We start from the raw sequence: 25303 nt of genomic DNA, 5'->3' as shown, positions 1-25303 counted from the left end.
CAGAGAAGATGGAGAGTGATAGAGAAGGAAGGAGGCGGTGTCAATTTTAAAAACTGATTACACAGAGTCCTACTGGTGAGACACTACAAAACATCCAAGGACAATCAACTCATTTTTAATTTCAATCATGAGAAAAAAGTTAATCAAAATGATCAGCAGTTCAACAGATTTACTTTTTATGCACGTAATACTACTTCTACAATGTCAAACAAGGCCTAGAAAACCATAAATACCTTTAAAGAATCTTGATTCATCTCCAGCCTCTTTCCCATTTATATATTATATATAAGTGTGTGTTTATTGAATGCTATCCACCATGCTTCAGTAGTAGGCTGTCGTGGTAAAGCCTATAATAACATGTATCCTGTTTTCAGGGTGCAGCACTCTCTCTGCAGAGACTTGCTTTCTGAACTGAACTAAACTGCATGCCGTTGTTAGTGAAAAAAACAAACACGCTCACTGACGTCTCCGCTGCAGTCAGCGAGAGGTCGCATCTTAATTTAGAAATTCTGTTCACCGGATCATATGGTGTAATTAGGACTTTGCTGTTGTATATCCCCCTGAGACACACACACACGCACACACTGCAGGAAATCTCATAAATATATGTCACATTGCGTGCATACTGTATCTTCCAGGCAGTGTATAACTTCTTGCTCTTTTATGATAATGTGAATGTGAGAGCCTGGTTCTGCTCTGTCGCTCACCAGGAGAGTTCCACTGCAGCTTTGAAGAGGAGCCCATCTGCATGTTCACCCAGGACAAGAATGATGATTTTGATTGGACGCGGCACAGTGCTGCTACCCGCGATACCAAGTATACACCCAACACCGGGCCCAGCGGTGACCGCAGTGGTTCCAAGCAGGGTAAGTAGTTCTAAAAGTTTAACGTTGACCTAAGTCTTGACCGTTCACTATCATATCTTAGCTGTAGTAAAAGCAATAGTTGGAGTGAGTCCATCAAACCCAGCCAAGTGACCAGACTTACTCTACTTTAAAAGATCATAGATATATGATGAAAGATCAAACATATAAAAATAATCTGCTTTGAATAACGTTTCCTGTTTGATATGGGTTTTTCACATTGTTCTCCCTCATTTAAAAATCAATAATTTATGACTGGTCCATTAATGTAATTCTTCTAAAGAGAGGGAGCATGCATATATAGATTATACAGTTACCATGTATAATTAAACTCACCACTCAATGAGAAATTTGGGCATATTCGCAACTAATCTGTCACAGCGTGAATGATCAATCAGTCTGTTTTTTTTCTGTTTCATCCAGTCTCTTTTTTTTGTGGCTGACACAGTGGAGATACTTGGTTGTGGTGCGGAGGGGCTATAAGGTTTTTGCTGTTGCTCAGTTCTCTTCAGCAAAAAAATGATGAGAGGATGCTGAACTGAATGCAAATGTATGTGTACCGTCATTAATGGCTCGTGCTGGCAGGAGGTGGAGGGAGTAACCTTGCAACCTGGTAGCCAACACTGCGGCCGAATCACTGTTCTACATGGAGCGCTGATAATGCCAAGAGTTTGCCTCGGACATGCATTAGCTTTAGCTTCAGTCTTTTAGCTCAGAAATCAGTGACCACAGGTCCCTACTCGTCGTGGCACGTTGATTAGCACTTATCATGTGGATGTCAAATAAGCTGGAATTGAAGTGTGAATGTGTTAGACATGTTCACAGTGTTTCTCTGCTTTTGCTCAACACATGCTGAGAAAGGCTTCAGCTCCCCATGACACTGAACAAGAACATTCATGTGCAGAGGATAGATAATATGTTATATGTATGGAATAGATACATGTATGTACCAGTAGATAAAATACCAAATTATGTATAAATCACCAACAACCAAGTTACTCAACTACATTTCTCTTCTGGGTATTTATCTATATAGCTGAACAATCATGCACAATGCACCAATAGAAAAACAAAAACATAGTTGGTGTAAGTGTGAGTGATTTATTTTTTCTTGCTGTCAGTGAGGCTGTGCCTGCTCATTGGATTGGAAAAAAGTCGGTTGAATGCACACATTTAAATGGACACCACTCTGTTATTTCTTATGTAATCCATGCATGAACACATGAATTCCCACCGTGTACAGGCAAACAGTGCGATGATCATGGGAAGATATAATATTTGCAGCATTGCAACATGAACGTGTTGTACCTTTTTATACAATATATGCACAATAAAAGTTCCACTTATTTGAAATGTTGGAATAAGTTGGAAAGACTCAAGTGTTCCCAACTGCATAATAGATGATTTCAGCTGTACTCATTGTGTCACCAGTTGCTTGATGCAGCACAATCTAACAATGAGCAGCCTTGATCATTTATTTCAACATATACTTGTAGCTGAATCTCTGTTGCTGTTTCCATGGGTACCCAAACCAGAGAAATCTGCATAGTATTTTGTATTCAATATGTTAGTTACACAAGCAGGTATTCCATATTGGAGAACTTAATAAATAAAGAATGACCAAAATTGGATTTGTAGGAATCCATCAGAGGGTTTTATATGAAGCTTCTGTTGGAAGGTATCTGTGGGGGAATATGAGCAGCCCATTATGGTGCTGTGGCACCAGCAGCAGCTGAAGCGGTAAATAATGCATTGGCTTTAATCACCTAATGGTTTCAAAATGTCCAGCATTTCATTACCGGCCCCATTCCTCTTTGCGTATAATTATCTGATATGAGATTCAACTGAGGGAGATATTCCATTTGATTTTGGCTGGAGGGGCGTGGAGCCGCTCACTAGCTACCTTCCCTACGCCTGTGGCAGGGCGGAGATTGGCTTCAGATTATGTGGATCAGGCACAATCAGAGGGCTGTTTGACTCACTGCTGCTGTCCACGACTAAGGGAGCATAAATGTAACCCCACTGCTATTGGGGTTACACGATTCGCCCCTGGTTGCTGCTATTAGTAAAAGAAAAACTGTCCTTCGCAGAAAGCCCTGCTTCTTATCTCTGATGTGGAAGGTTTCATTTCCGTCATGCTATCACAGACTTGCCAGAAAAAGCAACTGAGTGTGACCAAGGACACCTCGCTTTTTTCCTAGTTTACAGTGACAAATAATTAGTTGGTGTATCAGCAGGCAGTCAGACAGTAGTTTGGGGAGTCTGAACACTGCCTGAAAAAAGCTCTCATATTTTCCAAAGGGCACATCTACTGTTAGTTCAGTTTCCCAGTGAGGCACACTGACTTTGTCTTGTGTCCTGAGGATATCCGCAAGACACATTCAGACAATATACTTTATATAGTGTACTACATACATAAGTATTTACAGAAGACAGATTTGTTAGCTTAAAAGATAATTTTCATTTATTGCAACTGCAAATGGAAAAACTATTACTCAAACTGTCTATTTAACCTACCTTTTAAACTGTGTGAACACAGTTTTGATGTACACTTGAGGTACAATTATCTGACTGCTTGTTTTCCTTGTACAATGTTAACAAACCTGATGCCCAAAATAAGAGCCAAGCTTTTGAAAATGTTGCTCTTTAAGCTTTAAATTAGCTAAAGGACGTTGGAACTTCCGTAATCTGAATCATTCCTTATATTTTAGGTTTTGTATATTCAGATGATTTTGCCTAGTTGCAGTATGCTTCCTGTGTATATATACAGTATGCATGTCTTATGTGTGTTTTATGTGTCCCTGTGTTTTAAGGTTTCTACATGTACATTGAGACATCAAGACCACGGAAGGAAGGGGACCAAGCACGACTTGTGAGTCCGTTTTTCAACGTGGCGCCTAAAAACCCGTACGGTATCACCAACCCACCTGCGTACTGCTTTGGCTTCTTCTACCACATGTATGGAAAACACATAGGTAAGATACATTCCTGATGTGCTTCATGGTCCCCAGTCTGTATAACAAACGTCTGTGTTGCTGTTATCTATCATGTATCATGTAAAGATCATCTCAAGTCATATTCATTGCTCAATAGTTCACGGAAATAGATGAAGAAAATAATAATTACACTCACTGTTTAAGGAATCTGTCACCGTTCTGTGCTTTTGGTCGCAGCAACTTCAACTGAAACTCCAATTGCTTTGGCAATTCACTGCTAAATGAAGGGGAGGCCTTCTTATCTATACTAAAAAAAACAGTCAATCAGGAAACACCACAACACACACTGGCTTTGAAACATAAATTGAGAGATTCTTGAAATTGCTGTCCGCCACATACGTGTGAGACAGGAAACACAGTTGTCACAGAATTTGAGTCATTTCCAGAGAGTTTGTCCCTGTGGCAGAGAGTTTTGTGCTTTCATGCTAAAATTTTGTAAGTGCGGCTGTCAGATGTTTCAAGCAAAAGATATCTCGTTTTTGCAACAAACCCCTTCAAAGGTATGTACACAAAGCCTGGGCATTAGCTCTTACATTCCTCTCAGAATGTAGATAACAACCTTGTTTGGCCCATTTGAAGATGGCAGAGCGACTGAAGGAGCACTCTGTGGCTCACGTCTGACTCTTAGGCTTCCTTCACCAGGGACCCAATCAGCCGACCACAAGCACTCCTGCTCTGAGTGCGTGCTGTTTGTGTGTTTGGGATGTCTCTGTCTCAGCCTCACCCTGTATCATTAGCTACTGCACAGGTTCATAAGGCAGGTGAAGGGGCACCACTGGGTGGGGTTGCAGAGTCATCTTGGTATCATGGGGGCATATCTCTAGATATTAATGGACCCAATTTAAGCCACTTGAATGCCTTCAATGCAGCTCCCACGCTGGCCCCTACAGTTGTAATCATGCATGATGGTTCCTGTGTTGGTGCATTTGGAACCGAACAACCTCTTCCAGTCGTCAACTGCCCTGCACCGATGTGTGTTGGGTCACTGCCCCATTGTGTGTCATTAAATCATATTTTGGACAGGTTATTATTTGTTAAGGCCCAAGCCGCCAGATGTCTCCCATTTTTATCTCTCTCCCTCTCTTAGCAAACGTAGGCGTCTTGTGTTATGGACCATCACTGTAACAATGTAGAGTCACATTTACACCTTAAAAAAAGGTGCAAATGTGACTCTACATTTTTGGCAGTTTTGGCATCTGGCTTCCATGATCACTGTGTGTCAGATCACACCTGAAGCCCATTCTCAGTGATCTGTTCACATGCAAAGCAAGTGTGGACATAGACTATAAGCACAGCAGCCTTGAAGCACATTTTGTGTGGCATTTGAGGCTGACACACACAGTGACGGGCATACATTGTGTCTTTTTGTGTCTTACCACTAGGACTTAAAAGTCCAATATTGTCAAATCCTATACAGTGGCTTTAAATCCCTTGGATGGATTGATGAAATGTGGATTCAAATCTGAAGTTTCTCTCAATAACATTAAATATTCATGACTAATTTAGCAGCAATCAAAGTTAACATTTTGAATTTATTATTAATTAAGAGTTTAATACTCAGCTAATGTGCTTCATCAAGACTGTGTTGGTGTGGTTTGATCAGATTCGATTGACAATTGACCAAACAGTCATCAGATTCTAATTCAAGTATTGCTCAATCAAATCAATGAAATCACCTTCTCCCAACTGTTGGCAGAGTATTTGTGTTCATGTGGGACCTTATCGCTCTTAGTAAGAAGCTCATTGAGAAACTATGTTTTCAGGGCCTTTTAAAAAAAGGAAATCACAGTGACGCCTGACAAAAAGAATGCACCACAGAAGTATACAGTTAAGTAAAAAATACAACTTCACTAAAAATATATTATAATCAACAAAAAAACAAATGAAAGCATAAAAAATAGGTAACAAACAAAGGGAACATAGATAAAGAGAGCCATGATAGTGAATAGACTCAAAGAGGGGACAGGGAGTTGCGGTTCTGTGCTCATTAAACTTGAATTGCCGTTCAATAAAGTGTGAAATCACTACAGGCTGGCAACTGCACTCCTCTCTCTTTTGATAAGATGTTTACAGCGAGCATTTGGCTGCATTTACCTCAGTATTCTAGTGAGACATTGGTGGTATCTGCGCCATCTCCACCCCCCGCCTGCTCCGCTCTGAACTCCAGCCCACTCAGCTTTCTCTCTTCTTCTTTCTCTGTCTTTTTGAGTGCTCTGGCTTATATATTTTTTATAAGCTATATTTTCTTTTGTGAATCTTACATCATTCCAACTTTTTTATTTCCCTTTTAAGTTTGTTAAATGTTATTTACATATATAATATACTAATATAAATAGGCTTACAGATTGTTCTATTGAGTAAATAAGTGTTTTGGAAATTTGTTTGTAATTTTTATGCAGCATCACATTTATTTTTTGATAAATTCAACTACTGACCTCCATCTTGTGAGCTCTCCTAGTTCTTCAGTGTAATCCACAGATGTTACTGCACACTTTCAACGGATTATCATGAGTAACCAGAACATTGTTTCTGGGAAATGTGAATTGTAAAATGTACATTTTCTCTGCTTTGAGCACCATAAACAAAATTCTGTTTACCTCCATTATGTATTGGTAGTGGCACACAACTCAAAAGCAAATATCTCAATAAAAAACTCTGTATAGAAAACCAAAACCACATGCACGGCTAGATACCAATAAGGGTAAGTGGTAAACAATGTTTTTTTTATGTTGTGGGTGAGCTGACCCTTTAAGCTGAACACTGAGTTGACATCAGGACTCCAGAAGGTCTGAAATTTGGCCAGGCGGCTTTTCAGCTGTCCTCACTGGAAAGGCCGAGTGGAAGTGTCCAGGTTGGGGGGCCGGACCAAACATCTGGAGAAGTGGAGGCGAGGGAGGTGGAGAGAATGTAAGGATAGAGGTGTCGGAGGGCAACTCAGCAGGGAGATGAGAGCTCCTCCGGCTCCCTGCCGAGGTTGAGTAGGCCGTGACATTTCCAATTTGCTCAAATTGATCGCCAGCCAGACCCTCTCTTCCCTGCCCTCCCCGTCTGTGGTGAAGCCCATGCCCAGACTGTGGCGTGTTATGATGAATGGGCTAAATGTCAAGGACTTGAAACCCAGCTCAGATCCTCCATAGCTACGCTCCATTTGGTATTCTGCCTCTCCGGCCATGAGAGAAAATTCACCCCTGAGCTAAGGAATGTTGGCTTGTGATATTTTCTACCCAGACTACCGTGTGTATGCTTATGACAACTGGCCCAAATAATGTATGCTCAAGTGTACTGTATATTCCCTCTTATCACAGAGAACTTTGCCGTTTTTAAATAGTTGAAGGCTTTTTTGTACTTAGACCCGTGACTCACAAAGCCATCAGATGTGGCACAGCTCCGTCTTGAAAAACTGCGAGTTTGATGCTCTTTGGGACTGTGCTGTTGAGGTGAGTCAGAGTCAAGCTGTGGCACGGCAGCGCTGAAGGCCAGAATCAGTCGATAAGGAGTTTCGCCCACACACTGATGAGAACAGTGGCACAGGCTCAAAGAAACTCCTCCGTAGTTAGCTAGCGGGAAGATACCTGAGACAAGGTCACACTTAATTACTGAAGCGAACATCAAAGTTTGCCTTTGGAGCCCGTGTCGCATTTGTTTATAGGATTAAGTCTCCGGCAAAGCGCACCAAGCAAGTCTGTTTTAAGCCTGACCTTCTGAGAAGCAATGGAGTCATCCTTTCATTAGCAAGGAGGGTGGTACTGCACCTCAAACCCCCTCTCCTTCGTCCTCACTACATAATTGAACATTTCTCACTTTTCACCAGACTCACATCTTTCTCTTCTCAGATCTTTTTAAATTTCACAAGTGTCTGCCACAGGTATTCCTTTAAAAAAGAAAAAAAAGAAAAAAAGAGGTACTCCGAAGAATATACAGCATATGCCTTTGCTCAGGATGTGATGACATTGACATAACCACCTACATCGCGATGAGTTCAAAGAAAATGTAAGCCAGCCAGCTCAGCAAGAATCCTCGTACATCCTAAACACTCCAACGAGAGATGAAACCGCAGGTCATGTTCTGTACAAGAGCTCATCTCTCACTGGAGATTGTGCTGTCGCCGGGGAAAGAGTATACTGCGCTGATGAGAGAATATGAACAGGGACATACAGTATAGCTTCTTCACAGAGATGTTTTTTTTGAAGGGGGCTTACAGTAATGAGGCACCTCGCTGAGGCAAAGATGCATCAAAAATAAGTTGCAGTCGTAGTCGCTGCTGTTTTTTGCTCCCCAGTTGTGTCAACGCAAAGGTGCTGCGTTCCATACTTGTGTGATTCACTTGACTTCAGAGCAGTGGTCCTGCTGGGCCTCGCCATGGTGTCATTGCTAACCTGATTTGGGTCTTTGGATGCTGCTCCTCCTGGCCGACTGCTGGAGGATACTTCTCTCTCTCTCTCTCTGTCTTCCTGCATGGCGAATAAAAACACTAACACAATCGGTGTGTTTGGAGAGGAGGGTAAAGTGGTTGCACTCGGTGTCATCATCTGACAGTTTTATATCAAAGCCCAGGGCCAGACAAGAGGTCTCATTGAGGGGAGTCTTCAATTCAGACCTGGTATATAGTCTACTCTGTCTCAATAAGAGCCATTATTTCTGTGTGATTGTAAGGGTTATATATGAATTCAGTTCAAATGGATCTGTCATATTGCATTTTCAAATGTAGAGTTGACTTCAACAGACGACATCCTGCAGTTTTCTCCTGTGCTGCTTCAGTCGAAATCCGCGTGAGATGAAAAAGGGGAGCTGGACTGAGCAGAAATAGTTAGAAACTAATGATAAATTAGGAGGAACTGTTCTCCACAGGGAAAGTATTTACACTCACCAAAAATTCTCATCACACGTTGCCCATTAGTGATAATTAATTTAGATTAATATGAGCTAGAGAATAATTTATCAGCGCTTGCAGAACCCCATCTTAATAAATGTAGCAATTCATATGACCTGAGTTTAACCTTTGCTACTGCTCGGCTCCGCTTCGAGTGCAGAGGAATACATACATTTAAAATGCAGGAGACAGAGATGAATATTAAGCTTAAAAGTCTCGATCCAATTTCACTTGCAATTTTAAAGTGGAATTCACTGTGGAGTCCCATTGTGGGTGGTTCTGTAGTATCTGAAGTACAATTACTCCAAAAACAGGACAGATGCATTGTCGCAGTTTCAAGCTTTTGTTTTATACTTGAAAATGTAAGATCTTTAATAGATATGGAATATGAAGTCTTCATGAAGTCCTGCATTGTTATGAACTTGACCTCTTTGGTCTTCCTGATTTTCTTTTTAGGATTTGTTCTCCATCATTTGTCACAATCTTTTCTATAATCTGCTTAATGCAATGGTATTCTTATTAAGGCAAAGTTGTTGTTTTTTTTATACTGACAATGTGTCTATTTATTCTCTGAAAACACAAATAAACCTTGATATGAGTTAAATAATGACAGAGACGGAGAGACAGGAAGAAAAGAGAGCACACAGGAGAAGGCGTGGGCGAGCATAAAAGCAAAAGTAAACAGAAACTGAAACTTGTGTATTTCATTATGGTTACTTACGAAATAAAATAAATACTGATAGACCTCTCTGCACACAGGTTTCATGCACTGCTGAATGCTGAAAGGTGGTGATGACAAACTGGTTACCTTGAGTACTGATTTATTCATTTATTGTCATCATGTGACCTGCATGTGTAACTGTCTCTCTCCCCCATGCAGGAACACTAAACGCCTTCCTAAAGCAGAAGGGCCAGTCAGCCTCCGAGGGTCCCGCGTGGTCGCTAAGTGGTAACCAAGGTGACCGCTGGAAGCAGGCCAAAGTAAGCATCCATCCAACAGCATCCTTCCAGGTGAGACCAAAAAACGTAATCAATCCAATACGCTGCAGCACCCAACCCCCCCTTTTTGCCCTCTATTTTCCTCTCTGACTGTGTTTGTATGGCAAAGTATTAGTTTCCTTGGGGGCTGCATATTGATGTAGCACTTCACAAGCCTTGATATTAAGCAGAGAAGTGGATGGGATCCATAGACATTGTTTGCTATTGAGAAAGCAATATCCCTCACACTTTGCCATCAGGAAGCCTAATCTTTGTGAGTAGCGAATGTAGAGCTGCAATATTCTCCATCATTTTTACGGCTGCAGTTGTGGAAAGTAATTATAGTTTCAGCCGCACTTCTGTGTCTTTTCTTTGTTCCCACTCTCACTCCTAACTGTTCTAACACCACAAGCATTCTTGGTTTTAAATTTTGTGACATTAAAAACTGAAACAACCTGCTGTTATTTTTTAAAGGGGCAATTTAGCTCAATTACACTGTGTACTTACTTTCAGATTTTATCTCACAGCAGTACTCATTTTCTTGTTTTTGTGGTCTATCAAGGCTGAACATAGAATGAGACAAACATCTTTTCTCTCTGCAGGTGGTTCTCGAAGGTGTCCGGGGACCAGGTATCGAGGGAGACATCGCCATCGATGATGTCACGCTGGAGGAAGGGGAGTGTCGAGACCCACCGCCCAGTGAGTAGCACCCCGCCATCCCCTCTTGTGTCCCACTTCTCTGAGCTCCAGGTTCTCGCTTTACCTCACTGGACAAGGCTGAGATTTACGAGAGGGGATCTAATCTTAGACCGTTGCCAGCACTGAACTACCATCTCATGGGGGAAAGCATGGTTGCCATAGCAACACTGTTGTAATCACATGAATGATAGCCACACTGGCTGAGTGGAGCACTGTAATTGCGCTGCAGGAACAAACAGAAGGTAAAAACAGAAAACAGGACCCAGAAAATGGCCTGCAATTGACAAGGTGACATTGGTAGGCAGACAAACGCTGTTCCTTTGATGTAATTCCTGCTATTTATGGTTGAAGGAACATTATTTCAAGAAACTTCTCAAACTTAGACGTACCTTTCACATACCATAGATGAATCAGGGTAATCTATTTTCATTCTTTATGTCATTGGTGGAAAATAAGCAGGCATCTAAAAAGAAAATCAGACTCTCGGTCTGCGAGATGTATTCTTTTTATTACAGCAAGATGATTATTCATTTGGATCCATTATGATTCAAAGCCACAACATTAATTCATTTGGACTTATATGGAATTATGGAATTCAGTCTCACATGATGAATCTTACATGACTTTATGTGATGCACGAGGGAAAAATGTCACAACTTTTTACACTTTGTTTTTTGTTTCTTCAGTCAGGCTAGCTGTTTCCCCTGTTTTCAGTCTTTATACTAAGCTAAGCTAACTGGCTGCTGGCTGTAGCTTTGTATTTATCGTACAGACATGAGAGTGGAATCAGTTTTCTCATCTAACTCTCTGCAAGAAAGTGAATAAGTATGTCCATGTGTTCTTTGTCGTGTCTGTTGGGATGTTTGTGTTTTGTTCTTTTGAGTATATAAAATCAATAGCTAGCATTTATTTGTTTCTTCCTATGTAGATCTCAGCTCCAAGGCTCCGTCCACATCCTCCCATATATGGCTGCTATGCGTCACCTTGGTGATGACCCTCCTGAAAGGTCAGAGGTGACCCTTCTCTCCGTCACCTCAGAGGCGAATATTCAGACCCACCGTCTGTGAACTATACCCTCGGCATCCAATCACCAAAGATTCATGCATCCTGAAAGCAGCAGGGGACCCCTGACAGACCACGGAGGGACCAAAATTATTGAGAGAAAAAAATTGTGATTAAAAAAGTTACACAAAAAGTAATAAAGAAGATGCGCTAATTTTTTAAAGAGACTTCTTTTACAGAAAACACTCCTCGGTGCAGGACTCGGGACGTCTATACGAGCACAAAGACAGGTGGGCGATGAATAAGCCTGGACTTTGGTGAAAGAGTTCACAAGTGTCGAGGGAGGACAGTTTGTAAAGCACAAGAACAATTTTATGAAGTTATGAAAATGTCTTTGGAAGGCGGCAGAATATAGACTCTGCTGACTTTTTGAAGAGGAAATAACAATTCCCTGCTTACAAGTACATGGAATCAGACCTTTCTCTGTGTATCTTTATCTTCATCTTCTTGCACCCAGATGCCAATCACCGACACTTGTTTTTCACTCTAGCCCAGCCTCACGTCACACCTTGGCATTTCTTAACTGCTTGGTGCTGTACTGTAGAAAAACAAGGACTCTGGCAACATTTAGTTCTGTCTGCTTATTCCCCTGTAGCTGCCTATGTATCTTTTAACACTGTGCTCACGAGTCCAAGTGGCCAACCGACGGTATGGTGGCAGAACAATAAATGCAGAAGAATCAGTGGAGGTGTAGACAGCTGGACTGGAGGGCAGAAAGAAGTTGGAGCTCAGGAGCTGGAATGATTTGGAGAGGTGGCAAGAAGAGCAGAGAAGGAGGTGTGTTGAAGGGAGCGGAGGAACAGGCAGAGAGTAGAGAGAGGTCCTATTAGTTAGGCCTGACTCGAATATTCAGTCAGCGGTCCGCCTGTGGAACAGAAGCCACTTTACTTTCTGCCATGAAACAAAGTGCCTTCAGATTACAAACCGAATCGTGAGCCTGGGTGTTAATCAACATCGGACACATCTCTGTTCATGTTTCCTCTGATGGGCTATTTTCTACATGTTTCTTTTGCCCCACAAGTGCTGATGGGAGGGCATGCGTGTTCAGAGGGAATATGTGGTTGTGCTACACCCGGATTTAACTCCTGATGGGACAGTTGCCTGTGTGTGTGTGTGCGTGTGTTTGTGTGCGAGTGTGTGCGTGTTTGTGTGTGTGCATGCGCCTAAGCCTATGCCTATGCCTATGCGTAGTTCAATGTGAGGGCGGCCCACCAAGCAGTGCTGGCAGACGAGGTTTTGGAAACAATTCGGATGAAAAATAGCGGCAACAGTGAAAGTGAGGCTCTGGATCTTCTTTTTTTTTTCGCAGAGAGACAGTTTAAGATCATACAAGAGGATAAAGACACTTCATCGAATGAGTACTCCACTCTCTCTTCCCATAATTCTCCTTCCCTGCGGGCGAGCATTTTTTAACAAAAAGAAAAGAACAACTGCTGAATAAAACATTGTTGTACAGGGAGGAGAGTAGGAACTTTGGGACTGCAGGCTCTTCATTAGGGTGATCGCCTCGCCCCGACCCTCCACCATTTATATGGAACAATATGAGAATAAAAGATAATAATGACCATAATAATAGTCATGATATTTTATTACTCTAGCGAGAATGTTTCTCTGCTTTTACACAAACTGTGAAGATTGACTGTGGAAGATCTACCTGAGACCATAACCTTAACCAGCGGGGTTTTTAAAAAATGTATTGTAAAAAAGAGAAAACAAGAAAATGAAAAATTCCGTTCATTGTTGGTTATGAAAAATGTTTTGAGGACTTGTGTCTTGTTTCTTATTTTTTTCTGTTGAAGATGACTTAACTTCCTTTCTCTTCTTGTTGTCTCCCTTTGCATTGCTTAAGTATCAAAGCGGATGGAAGCATAAGAAGTAAACCAATTTGGTAACTGTATAACTTGTAAATGTTAAAGAAGCTCTATTCAAAGGTTTATGATAAATGTTTTATGTTGGAGTACAGGAAGCACAACATACAGTTTAAGGTCTCGACATATAAAATTCATTTTATATTTCTCTGCACATACATGACCTACTCCCACAGGCTTTTCAGCACTCTGAAACTAGCCCACGTTTAACAGCAAACTGATGATTTTTTACTCGTTACATTCATATTTATAGTGCAATCAGAACACTGAAGGACACAAAGGGAACCCAGTCAAGAGTGTGTGTGAAATCTTCATGAATGCAAACTGGGTCCAAGGTTCAGTTTGGTGTTGTGGTGGTTCAGCATATGTAGCCTCTTCAGTGGAAGCCTGGGTTGGTCTGAGTGGGTCATGTACATGTGTGAGTATAAAGCTGTGTACAATAGGTGTGATAAGAAACTGATACATGTAAAGAAGATAAATATGATACGCAAAACAGAGCAGAATGATGAGCATTTCAGGGCATATCCTTACAATATCATTATGGTCTGTATGATGTTGTTACAGAGACATAATCACAGGTATTATCTGCTATCCATTTCTGTTTTGGTTTTTTTTCATTCCTGTGTTTTTATTTCCATAAGGCCCAGATCACAATGAATGTAAATGGAGTTCTGGGGGGGGAGTTCTTTTCTTACAGTCTTACTAGATGTAATGTTTTACTAAAACATATGTTTTTTGTGTGCTTTTGATGATGAGAACTTTCAGACTTTCATAGGTTGTTTTGGGCACATCAAGAACATGAAGTTCATCAGACTTTGACACAATTTCCAAAACTACAAGCTCAGATAAAATATCCATTAGCTAGTCACTATATCCTCCTGTGCTCTAGTAGGTAATGAAAAGTGCCAAAGTGCCCCGTGCAGTCGTCACTGTTACTAAGTATGGATATGAGTTCCTTAAGATATTTTGGTAACTGTTCCTTTTATAGCCACCCTGAACACCTGGTCAATTCATGACGCAGACAAAATCCTCCTGTTAATAGTAACTACACCTGGAAGTACATGAATGATTCAAAATGACAACTGGATTCAAATGATTTTTGGTATCTCTTTGGTGTTGAGGTCAAACGTTTTAACAGTTTGACATTTTGGGAAATGAGCTTATTCACTTTTTTGCTGAAAGCTGCTTAGTTTAGCTTAGCTTAGCTTAGCATAAAGACTGAATACAGAAGAAAACTGCTAGCCTGGCGCTGTCTGAAGGTAACAAAATCCACCTACCAGCACCTCTCAAGTCCACTAATTACTAATTACAACTGTTTTGTTCTTCAAAACCCCAAGTAAAGTTGTTGTGTATTGGGGGGGGGGGGGGTTGTTGCTTGCCAGGCAACTAGCAGAGACTTCAGGAAGCATAGCCAAGAAATAGACTGGCACATAAAATTGATTTGAAATGGATTAAACAAACGAGATATAATATGTTCATTAGTGAGCTTTAGAGGTGCTGGTAGGAGGATTTCGTTAGCTTCGGACAGAGCCAGGCTAGCTGTTTCCTGTCTTTATGCTGAGCTAAGCTAACTGGCTATAGGCTTATATTTATCGTACAGACATGCGAGTGGTATCAATGTTCTCATCTAACTCTCAGCAAAAAGCAAATAAGCCTCAAATGTCAAACAGTTGCTTTAGAATAACCAGTTTGAAAAACTCCTTCTGAATATTCCCTGTATTAGCACATTAACACTATGGCAGACCTCATTTTTATCCTACTTTTGTGGTGTATATTATTAAATTCTGGGTACATTCATATATATCTGAAAAAAAATTCATCTGTGTGAAGGAAATATTGTGTAATTTTCTCAGAGCCGCGGCTGAAATTGGACAGCAAAAGGAATCATTGTTTGTTTCCATGGTATTGCTGCTCTCACCATATCCTTTATTTCCATTTCTGTGAAACTCACACACCCCGTGTCAGCCTCTGCCCTTTGTGTAGAGGAGGGATGTGAGCCTGGTGAGTCGCTTACACACTCAGCTCTGCTCTATTTATTGATAAAAGTCCAATAAGCTACTTCAAAGTACAATTGGAGGGGATTAACCGTTTTGGAATATGTAAACAGTGTTGTGTGACAGTTTTCTTTCTCACAGTGTTTACTGACTTTATTTTTGATGATTAGAGGCTTCTGTAGTTGTGGAAAGTGTGAAGTGTTTGTAAACCAACAAGGGGATATGGGTTTGAGGTATTTGTAGCTTCTGATTAGTTCAGGCGCTGGAGATGAATGTGTCCAAATGTTCTTAGTGGTTTGTTGGGGCCCGAGACATTTAGTGCGTGTTGTTTTTCTCACCAGCACAAACAGTATCCGATGTTTCTCACAGCAGCCACTTAAGTTTGACGCCCATGCAAGAGTTTGTAGTGGTGGTGATAGTGCCATACATTTTAATAGAGAGGGTTTCAAAAATAAAATGACAGCAGCTTTTTCTCTCTGTTCTTCGTGGTAGACATTTCCGGGACTTAATTTTTCAGTACTTCACAATAACATAACATTTAAAGGTACTGCAATCTAATGCAACTGTGCGGTAATGAATACCACATTAAAGCAAAGCATTAGTGCAGACAGAGCACTGAAGTCACACTTGCATCAGCTGATTGGCGTCAGCTGTTTGGTTCACGCTTCACAATTTCGGGCTTAATCACCAGCTGTGTGGCTGTCAGCTGACTACTAACGTCCAATTATATTCATGCAGGTGTAGAGCATGGCTATTATAGCCTGGCACTTCTCACTAGTACTCTGCTGATACGCCAATGTTGTTTGCTGCCACAGCTCCCCCCACCACCCAAACCACCTCCTCATGTGCTATGTTGTTGCTGTTGTTAATGATGTATGTGTTTATTAAGGGGGGTTGGTTCTCCCAGCAGCTTCTTTGACAGCCTTTTCCACCAAATTTAACTAAAACCATTTGCTATAAATCCTCAATTCCTTGACTTGAGTGTCTCTGACTGACACGTGGTTATTTGTTGTTGACATCAGAAAGACGTTGATTTAACTCTGTAGTCATTTTTGAAGCCGTAGCTTGTGATGGTGGTGTGTTGATTGTATTTTTTTGCCCCTCCATGCAGTAAATGGGATGGACAAAATTATAGGGCCCTTTCAATATGATGCAATCAAATACAAGAGCCTGGATATGCTGCATATGATTGATATGATCAACACAAAGTACTAAAGCGTGTAGTTTTGACAAATGCTGAACATTATAGTTTTTGGCCAGTTGTATTGCTTTGTATTACATCGTGCTGGTCACCTTTTTCCTTTATAACACTGCTAAAAACAAACTGCACAAGTCGATCTTTATTGCACAGAAAAGGCAATAGCTATTTGGTAGGTGGGAGCAGGGAAGCAGTCTACAGTACAGAGACAGAGATAGTGTTTTCCTTTTAGAAAGCAGTTTCTCCTTCCTTACTGATAAAAAATGACACGTTTGACTTGCTGCCTTTGTGTAACATAACCTATTGCCGGATATGGTAAAGTCCTGGAGTACCACAGAAACAAACAAGGACTTGTTTTCAATGCTGATTCATCCTAGATTCTTTAAAAAACTGTATTTCGTTTGTGCATTGGTGAATACACAAATGAATTATGCAGTTGTGCATGAATGTACCCAGTGCTTACATTAATACCATTAAAATGGAGGTACTGTAGCATTAAAGGATGAGGTCTGTCAGGGTTTGTGCAGGCTGCTGATTGAACATAATTGCTGCAACATGCAGTATGTTGAAACTATTTCCCAGGTTCTTTGGTAAATTTGATTAAACCTATCCATGTGAGTAGAACCATGACCAGTTGCTCTGAGAAAATGTAATTTGAAACAAAGTATTGCCTTAATTCCTGCAAAGTGCATACCTTGTAATATTATAAACTACAAGTAGAAAAGATCTTGCGTAGAAGGTGAATTCTTGCTGCTAAACTCCAACTGTAATGTAGCTTCTTGACAGGTGTTTTTAAGGAAATTCAGCTGTATATTTTCACCTTTTTACTTAGTTACAGCTATAATCACCTGTTAAGTATTATCATTACCATTTAAATGCGTAATACCTGGTGCTTCGAGGGTCTCTAAAAGGAACACTCCCATCATTTCTTTTCTGAGTGGAAATGTTCTCATTTTGTGTTCAACCTAAGAAGGGCTTTGTCACATTGTGCCATTCATTGCGTTATTTTAGCTTCCCAAGTATCCATTCAGTTCAACTAGCATGATATAATTGCAGCTGGTGGCCCTTATTGTCACTATACACACCCAGGGAGCGAGGGTGGGGGGGGGGGCATTGTGGTTAGGCGTGACCTGCACTGACAGAATTGGCAGTCACAGCGAAGTTGGCAGTCAGAAAAGTGAACAAAATGTCTGTCATATTAAACCTGAAGCATTACCACTGTGTTGAATGTTTTTTTTCCCCCAAGAGTAAAATTGCCATCTTAATGCGATGAGATTCTTTCACTTTTGCTCAGTGGCCAGTGAGTGACTTCTCGACAGGAGGCTGACTGCAGCCTCACTAAATAACTAGAAGAGGTAGACACATTTCAGAGATCTCATTTTACTCTGTCAGGGAAGAAGCAGCGTGTCGCCATTTGATGGCACGGCTGCTCGGTGTGACAACTTTACCCGTGTGAAAACTGCCACCTCTTGGTACCTTTAGTGTCTCTGGTGTTTGGAGTAAATCTCACTACTCTTACTTCTTCACGGCTTTCCTCTTCTCTTTCTGTTTCGCCTGCTCTGATCAGGAATCACAGGCCAAGCAGGAGCGACATGAACGCTCGCAAAGACTCCGCTTTTTACTCATCCAGTCATTTGTGATCAGTGCAGCCGACTGCGTGCAAGGTGACAAGATGAAGTAATTTGCCCCTAACCCCCCCCCCTCACTCGCTCTTGAAAAGACCCCAGGAAATAATGATTTGATGGTGTAATATCATGGTTGTTGAGAAAGCTGTGTTTCAGTGATGTTATTTATCTTGTTCTGTGCCGACACCCTGTAATAATGACCTGTCACTCTTCTCTGTTTTGTGCTCTATATTTATATATGATCAGGCTTCTTTTTCACTGTATTTCTTTGGATTTATCACCCATTTTTTGTGCCATACCTGCAACTAATGAAAAAATAAAGAAAAGGAATATTTTATGTGCTGTGTCAAATACATTTTCCATTGGACAGTATGAGATTACAACATAATAAGGTAGAACAGAATAGGATAGAATAGAATACAATGTCCCATATTATGTGCTTAGTGCTTAAACACAAATCTTGTTTCTGTGGCCTGTACTTGACACTTGTCCCCGTAGTCTTCAAAGGGAATGCCAAGTTATTCCCACAGTGACCACCTGTCTCCCACTCAAAGGGCGGGAAACAAAAGCTTTTGTGTTGTGCAAATTGTTCTTTTGACAGTACTCCCCAGTTTGTGCTTCTTCTAAGGAGCTACTGTGCTTGCTTTCCTCTCAGAGTTGAGAGCATGTCACTGATTGTGGCGAGAAAAGGACATCTGAGGGAAAGACAGGAATAACAATGGTGTGCAGGGGGACTTGAAAGTCATCCAAAGGTTAGCCAGCAGGGGCCTCCTGACTGAGGAAGGCAACCTGAGCAGAAGCTACTGTACACAGCCTGAAATGACTTCCTGAGCAGTCCACCTCTTTGATGTGATAGACATACAAGAAAACCTACAACCTTTTTCTTTCTTTTTTCTTTTTACATAACCACAAGGTCAGAAAAAATTCTGTAATACAGACTCATATAGACAATAACGTATGATATTTAAAGGTTCCCTGTGGAGTTTTTGACCTCTGACAGTTTTTGTTTTTAGGGGGAGTTAAATGCTTTAATTATTCTTGACGAACAACTGTTTCTATGTTTTTCCAGGCTTCTGGAAACAAAACTCCAGGAAGAAGTGGTGGAAAGTAACTAAGTACATTTGCTCAAGTACTGTACTTGAGTACAGTTTTGAGGTACTTTACTAAAAAAGTATTTTTGTTTGACTTTATACAATGTATTGTTTAAGATTTAACATGTGCTTTCCAACTTTTTGGGCTTTCAGAAGTCTATGAGTTGTTAGCAGTTCCACCAAAGATGTAAATCACCTCTAAATTTGTCACATGGTTTCATTTAAATAACCGTTTGAGGTCCAAACAGGGGCCCATTTTCTGTGGAATGAGTACTTTTACTTTTGATACTTTAAGTGTATTTAGTTGATAATACTTATGTACTTCTACCTTTTTACTTTTTAATAATGAATTCAGGACTTTTACTTGTAATTTATTGTAATGTAATGAGTATTTTTACTTTTTTTGTCGTTGTATTGCTTCTTTTACTTAAGTGAAATATCTGCCACCACTGCCAGGAAGTCACTACGCCAAGTTGTTGATCGCCAAGACATAGTTACAACACATTTAACAAACAAATATGTTAAACAGGTGACATTTAGGTGTTGGTAGGTATTTTTTAACTTGGAGAGCCAGGCTAGCTGTTTCCCCCTGCTTCCAGTCTTAATGCTAAGCTAAGTTAATCGTCGCCTGGCTCACAATGCACATTATGAGACACAACATGAGATATTGATTTTCTCATGTAACCAGCAGCAAGACAGTGAATAAGCATACTTTAATTTACCAGAATTTTGAACTGTTACTTGACTATAAAGATAATGTACTCATTTTAAAAGGTTATTGAAAGACCAAGCTGCAATTTGCTGTTTATACAATACTGACAAATACAATAATACATGTCAGGATGATCTGTGTACACTGTTGTGGCTTCTTCCGCACCACCAGGCCTTGCTCTAGGGGCTAATAGGCACTCTCCACCATATAGTCAGCTCTCCCGAAGGCCAAGCTGTGTCCGTACTCCTGAAAGGCAAGTTGTTGTTTTTTACTGGGGGTGGAGGAATCTGCCAGTTGTGTTGTTTTTCAGCCCCATACCCCAAGGGAACAGCGGGAGAGTGTTATTGTTTTATGAGATGCAGATTTTGTCATCAGTCTCCCTTTAGCCTCGGGGCTTTCCTAAGGCTGCCCACCGATTTAGAGAAAGCCATGGCAGTGTGTGTTCTGTGTAGGATGTGTGGCCGCACACCTATGTGAGCATGAGTGTGTGAAGCATCCTCACATGAGGAAACATTTAGTTGTCTCAAAAATATCTTTTAGCGTTGATGCGTCTTTCCCCCCGCGGTGCTTTTTGTGGGAATTTGTAGCTCTGTGATGGGCAATCAGAAACACACATGTCACATTCTGCAGCTCTCACCTTTATTTTCAGGTTTGTTTTGCCCTGCATGGTAACATAAGCAATGATGTAAGCATCTTTACCAACATCCTAGTGGTGATCTCTTGTCGCGCGCGCAGACCCATGAAAAAACATCAACACCACATTATGGAGTTTGTTCCATTACGCAGACAATTACTGTGAAGGGAACGGCTCGTGGTAACTGGAGCACATTTATTCAAAAAGGGTGTTGAGTACACAATCCCAATGTTGTTCCTGCACACAAGGTGCTAAAAGTAATTTTACAGTGCTTTAAGTTTGCTTGTGGCCTTTATGATCTTGTTTTATACCGTGTGCCCTCTGTGAAGCGTGACAAACCTCCTTTTTGTCCGGATAATAAGTTACTCCCATAAAAAATTCAGATTGTTTCCGCGGCTGATAACCCCTGGTAGCATTTGGCCTTTAAAATCCCAAGCACTTTCAATTACCCCGCTGCATGTCCCATTCGTCCACTCCCTTATCGTCTCCCTGCTCTGTTTCAGCCAGCCAGAGGTTGCCCTGTAGATCCGCATTAAAATGCGCACCTGGTATCTCGACCACTGAACAATGCCATTTTACATTACGTTCTATTCCCTTTTCTCCTTGCCATGCACCGCAACGACACTTTGTTTACAGGGCCACCTCTGCTTTCTGGACGGACTGGGAAAATGTCATGGAATGCTAATGGTCTGCTAATGCTCCTCCGACACGACTCCCCATGTCACTCAAACAATATCTATTCAGCAACGCCAGCTTCGTCAAAGTCGTTCAGGCAAACATGAGACGACCACGTCTGCGGCAGGTGCAGTGTCGACACATTATCAATGAAGAGACACTCCTCGTCTATTCGCCATCGACATTGTTGGGCTTAAACTAATTTGCGTTCAGCTGAGATGATTAAAGTTGATTGCTTCTGAGAATTTTTTTTTTTTCAATAACCACATACTGCTGGGATTTTATTTAATTTATTAGTTGGGGTGCTAGTTGTTGCATCAGTGCATCTTTTTCCAACTTAATAAGTCATTGTTTTTAAATAAGAGTAGATGAGTAGAAGTGGAGCAAACAGGCCATCGCTTTGTTGTTGTCTTCATCACCTGCATCTGGAATGCAAAGCAGTCACAGTCTACAGTAGCTTAGCAATTAGCAACCCTCCCATTATGAGCAGTGCCTTGCCTCTCCACATACATATGAGCGCCTCTCACTCAACTCATGGCTCTGAGATGTCTTCTTGTCCTCTCATGGATGTTGTGCATAAATTAATCCCTCTCATGTGCTGCCATCTGAGCCGCGTTGACGCAAAAACAAATGAATAATTTATCCGTCTGCCCTTCGGAAGCCGGAGCTCGCACCGGGTGCCACTGCACATAACTGGGAGTTCTCATCACAGACCTGAGCCCGCTGGCATCCACTCAGACATCTGTGTCGTGTGATAAGAGCGCACGTCATGGGAGGAAGACATCAGATCTTGTTTGAGTTGTGGCCACTAGGTAGATAAACAAAAGGGGAGTTGAACACTGCCTAAACAGCACATTGGTCACCTTTTCCGCATGTGCACTGCGCTGCTGCTGTACTGCAGTATTGAGTTCTGCATTGCTAATGCGGGACACATCCAGAGCACTTTCACAAAGCGTACTCAATGTTTCTGTTTCATCCTTCCAGGTAATTAAACAGTAGATTAAGAGATTCCAAACTTCTGGTGCGTCTTAGCTGATTTTCTGCCTAATTCAATTATGATGACAATGAGTGTCACCCTGTATCACAGCTCTTATATTTCTGTATTGTCTCATATATAAGATGGATTACTTCCCCGGGGTGGTTTTACAAGTAGTTCTCTCATGGGTACAGCATGACCCGCTTCTGCAGAACAGGAAGTTTCTCGGAGTTGTTGAGCCCCTTCTCCTCAGATAAGACAAGAGAAATCTGTCAATTCATTTTTACGCTGTTGATTCCAGCGAGTCAATTTAAATGAGACGTCTGATTCTGCTTCTCCGAGTAAATATTCCCTTCAGCATTTGTTAGCACAGCGTTCTCTTTGTCGTGTCTTATCCTTTCAATGTAAAGTCCTTCGCTGAGTGATTTAGCAGTGAATTGGTGAGGCATAGGAATGAAGACAATGCCATTCTCACGATCACGATCTTCTTTTTTTTTTTTCTGGACAATTTCTCAAAGAGCTAATTGACAGAAATTGATTCCATGAGCTTTGTTTACTGGTAGGCTATGAGTATAATGCTTATGAGCTACCCAGATAATGATTGCTACTCCCGTGCATATCAAGTAGGTGGTTCATTTGCTCAGCATGAATTGTGTGTTTATCCGAGTGAGCATCTCGGGGTGTAAGGACGCAGACTTTTTTCATTACTGTTAAAGTTGCTGACACTGATCAGAAGAGCGTAAATCTGCGGCCGTATGTCTTCCATGTCAGTGAGGAAACGACTGAACCTTAAACTCGCAGGATGCAGTCAGTGAGTTACAGTTTTTTCTCTCAGGTCAGAATTGAAATGATCAAAACTACTCGTTCAACCTCCACATCGTCTAGTCACTTGTGCTCATCATAGAAGCCATTTCTCATCCTTTTGAACAAATTGAAATGAAGGTATTATAATCCAACAATATGCACTGTACTATGATACTATATACTTACTGTACTTTTTGATATTATAGTATTCCACTTGCATTTTACAGTATGCAGAAAATATATTTTATACAGATGTTACACTGTCCATTGTGTGGTGCTATTTGTACAACTAGTTTTGAGAAATGCAATGTTAAGGGTGATTGGAGAAATGTCCCGCAGTGACTGAGACAAACATTATGAGTAAGGTTGCAAGCAAGGTTGTTCATCATGTGAGCGAGCGAGCCCCACCCAGGCCCTTATCCACCCACCAGATGAGCTGCTCGCTCCCTTGCTCTCTGATGGAGTGTGGAGGGCAGTCATCAGATCTGTTTTGCATCACCCCTGCAGGACAGAATGGGCGTGATGACACGGGTGACCTTTGGATCATCTATCACCGCTGACGTCTTTCTCATAGAATAAAAACTGTTGCATTAGCACAAATGACCTTTTCTCATCACCACGTCCTGATTACACAATGCCACGAGGATCCACCCCCACTGCTCCCTTATCTCACTGCTCTTATGAGCGGTCACGCCATTAAGTGTGAGCCCAAGAATTATAATTTAGAGCGGCTTCAAATGCCCAGCTCGGAGCATTGCATCAAGTGGTCTCAAATTTGATTTGACAAAAAAAAAAAAAATTGAATTTTTTAATTTCACTCTCATGTTTGAGAGAGTGTGATCTTAAACTGTGAAGGTACTGAGGGATGACTCATTTCACAGTACAATGAAGTCACATGCCCTTTAAACCAAAGTAGGTCAAACAGCATGAAACAGTCCAGAAGTCATTTTCAATTTACACGTCTTGAGTCAGCATGGAAACAAGTGATGCTGTGACACGAACAGCTCATTTGTCTTGTTATAGTATAAATTGATATTGATGAAAGTGATGTGATTGTACATCAGCTCACTCTGACTGTCTATAATGTTTCACTTGCTGGCAACCAAAATATAGGAAAGTTGTTATTTATTAGACCTGTGACCTAAAAAAAAAAAAAAAAGAATTCTTATGTTCAATTAAAACTGACTTTGTGAAATACTACTGATACTAATCAGTGATAATAAAGAAATTGATTAGAGCAGCTTTAAAAACTATTTTACCCTCAGAAAAGAGAAGAAAATCTGGTGAGTGTAACAAGGACCTGAGGTTTATTCTAATTTCAAGTGAGATTGCAATATTTTAAAGAGACATATATCAGGATTTTTTTTTTTCAAGTAATGCTACTCCTGTCAAAAAGCTTGTTAAAAAGATATAAAAGCTGAAATTGGGCAAGTATCTGAAACTCCAATCCATAATTTTCATCTCCTCTTTTCATCTGCGCTCACCACTTGTGGTTTGGATGTCACACAAGTGTCCTTTGAAGGACAGGACACAGGCATAGAGTGTCTCTCAGCATGAAGACGACAAGTTAGACCAAGCAATTATCTCCTTCTGGTTTAGCATCTGCCAAAACAGACAGACAGAGCGACAGAGCGACAGAACAGATAGATAGATAGATAGATAGATAGATAGATAGATAGATAGATAGATAGATAGATAGATAGATAGATAGATAGATAGATAGATAGATAGATAGATGTGAACATCTTCCATCTATCAGGAACAAGATACCTTTGTAGTCTTCACATATTTCACTGGTAAGCTGAGCCCTCGTTTGGATGTGAGTTGACTGGAAATCATTTGAAAAATGTTCTGTTGTCAAGTCTTTGACAAGTTCTGCTGATCCCTGGTTCCGCTTAACAGGTTGTGGTTCTTCGATTCCTCTGCAAAATGCGCCCCACAGCATCGCAAACTAGTTTTCCCCCCGACAAAAAGCTGACAACTCAGGAAATTCAATTGGTTTTGTTTTGTTTCTGTCATGGTTGCTGTGCGGCAGTGCTGGAATGCTAACCCTGTGGCATCTGTTTTATGTGAAATGATATTTATCAAGCTGGTCAAATGGATTTGAAATCTGCCTTCAAAACCAGGGATTGTGTCACACTGCGTGACATGGCACTCGTTTTGTTTTGTTTTGGCCAGAAAGACTTAGTTCACTGCAGCTGCAGCGGTTTCATTTTGTCATGTCTTGTGGAGAACAAAGCAGCCATCCTGTGCCAGCT

General features: G+C 41.1%; 1 protein-coding gene across 1 annotated transcript in view; it reads left to right on the top strand.

The window, feature by feature from the left end:
- Positions 1-11423, top strand: part of LOC139302197 (MAM domain-containing glycosylphosphatidylinositol anchor protein 2-like) — a 154264-nt gene extending 142841 nt beyond the window's left edge. The window contains exons 14-18 of the mRNA XM_070925817.1: positions 711-866; positions 3677-3838; positions 9610-9740; positions 10310-10406; positions 11335-11423. Of these exons, the coding sequence (XP_070781918.1) occupies positions 711-866; positions 3677-3838; positions 9610-9740; positions 10310-10406; positions 11335-11423 (635 nt within the window). The remainder of the gene's footprint in view (positions 1-710; positions 867-3676; positions 3839-9609; positions 9741-10309; positions 10407-11334) is intronic.
- The last annotated feature ends 13880 nt before the right edge of the window (positions 11424-25303 follow it).

Source organism: Enoplosus armatus, chromosome 19 (genome assembly GCF_043641665.1).
Source record: "Enoplosus armatus isolate fEnoArm2 chromosome 19, fEnoArm2.hap1, whole genome shotgun sequence".
NCBI classification, from domain to species: domain Eukaryota; kingdom Metazoa; phylum Chordata; class Actinopteri; order Centrarchiformes; family Enoplosidae; genus Enoplosus; species Enoplosus armatus.
Note: the sequence above shows the minus strand (reverse complement) of the source record. Positions and strands in the feature narration are given on the sequence as shown.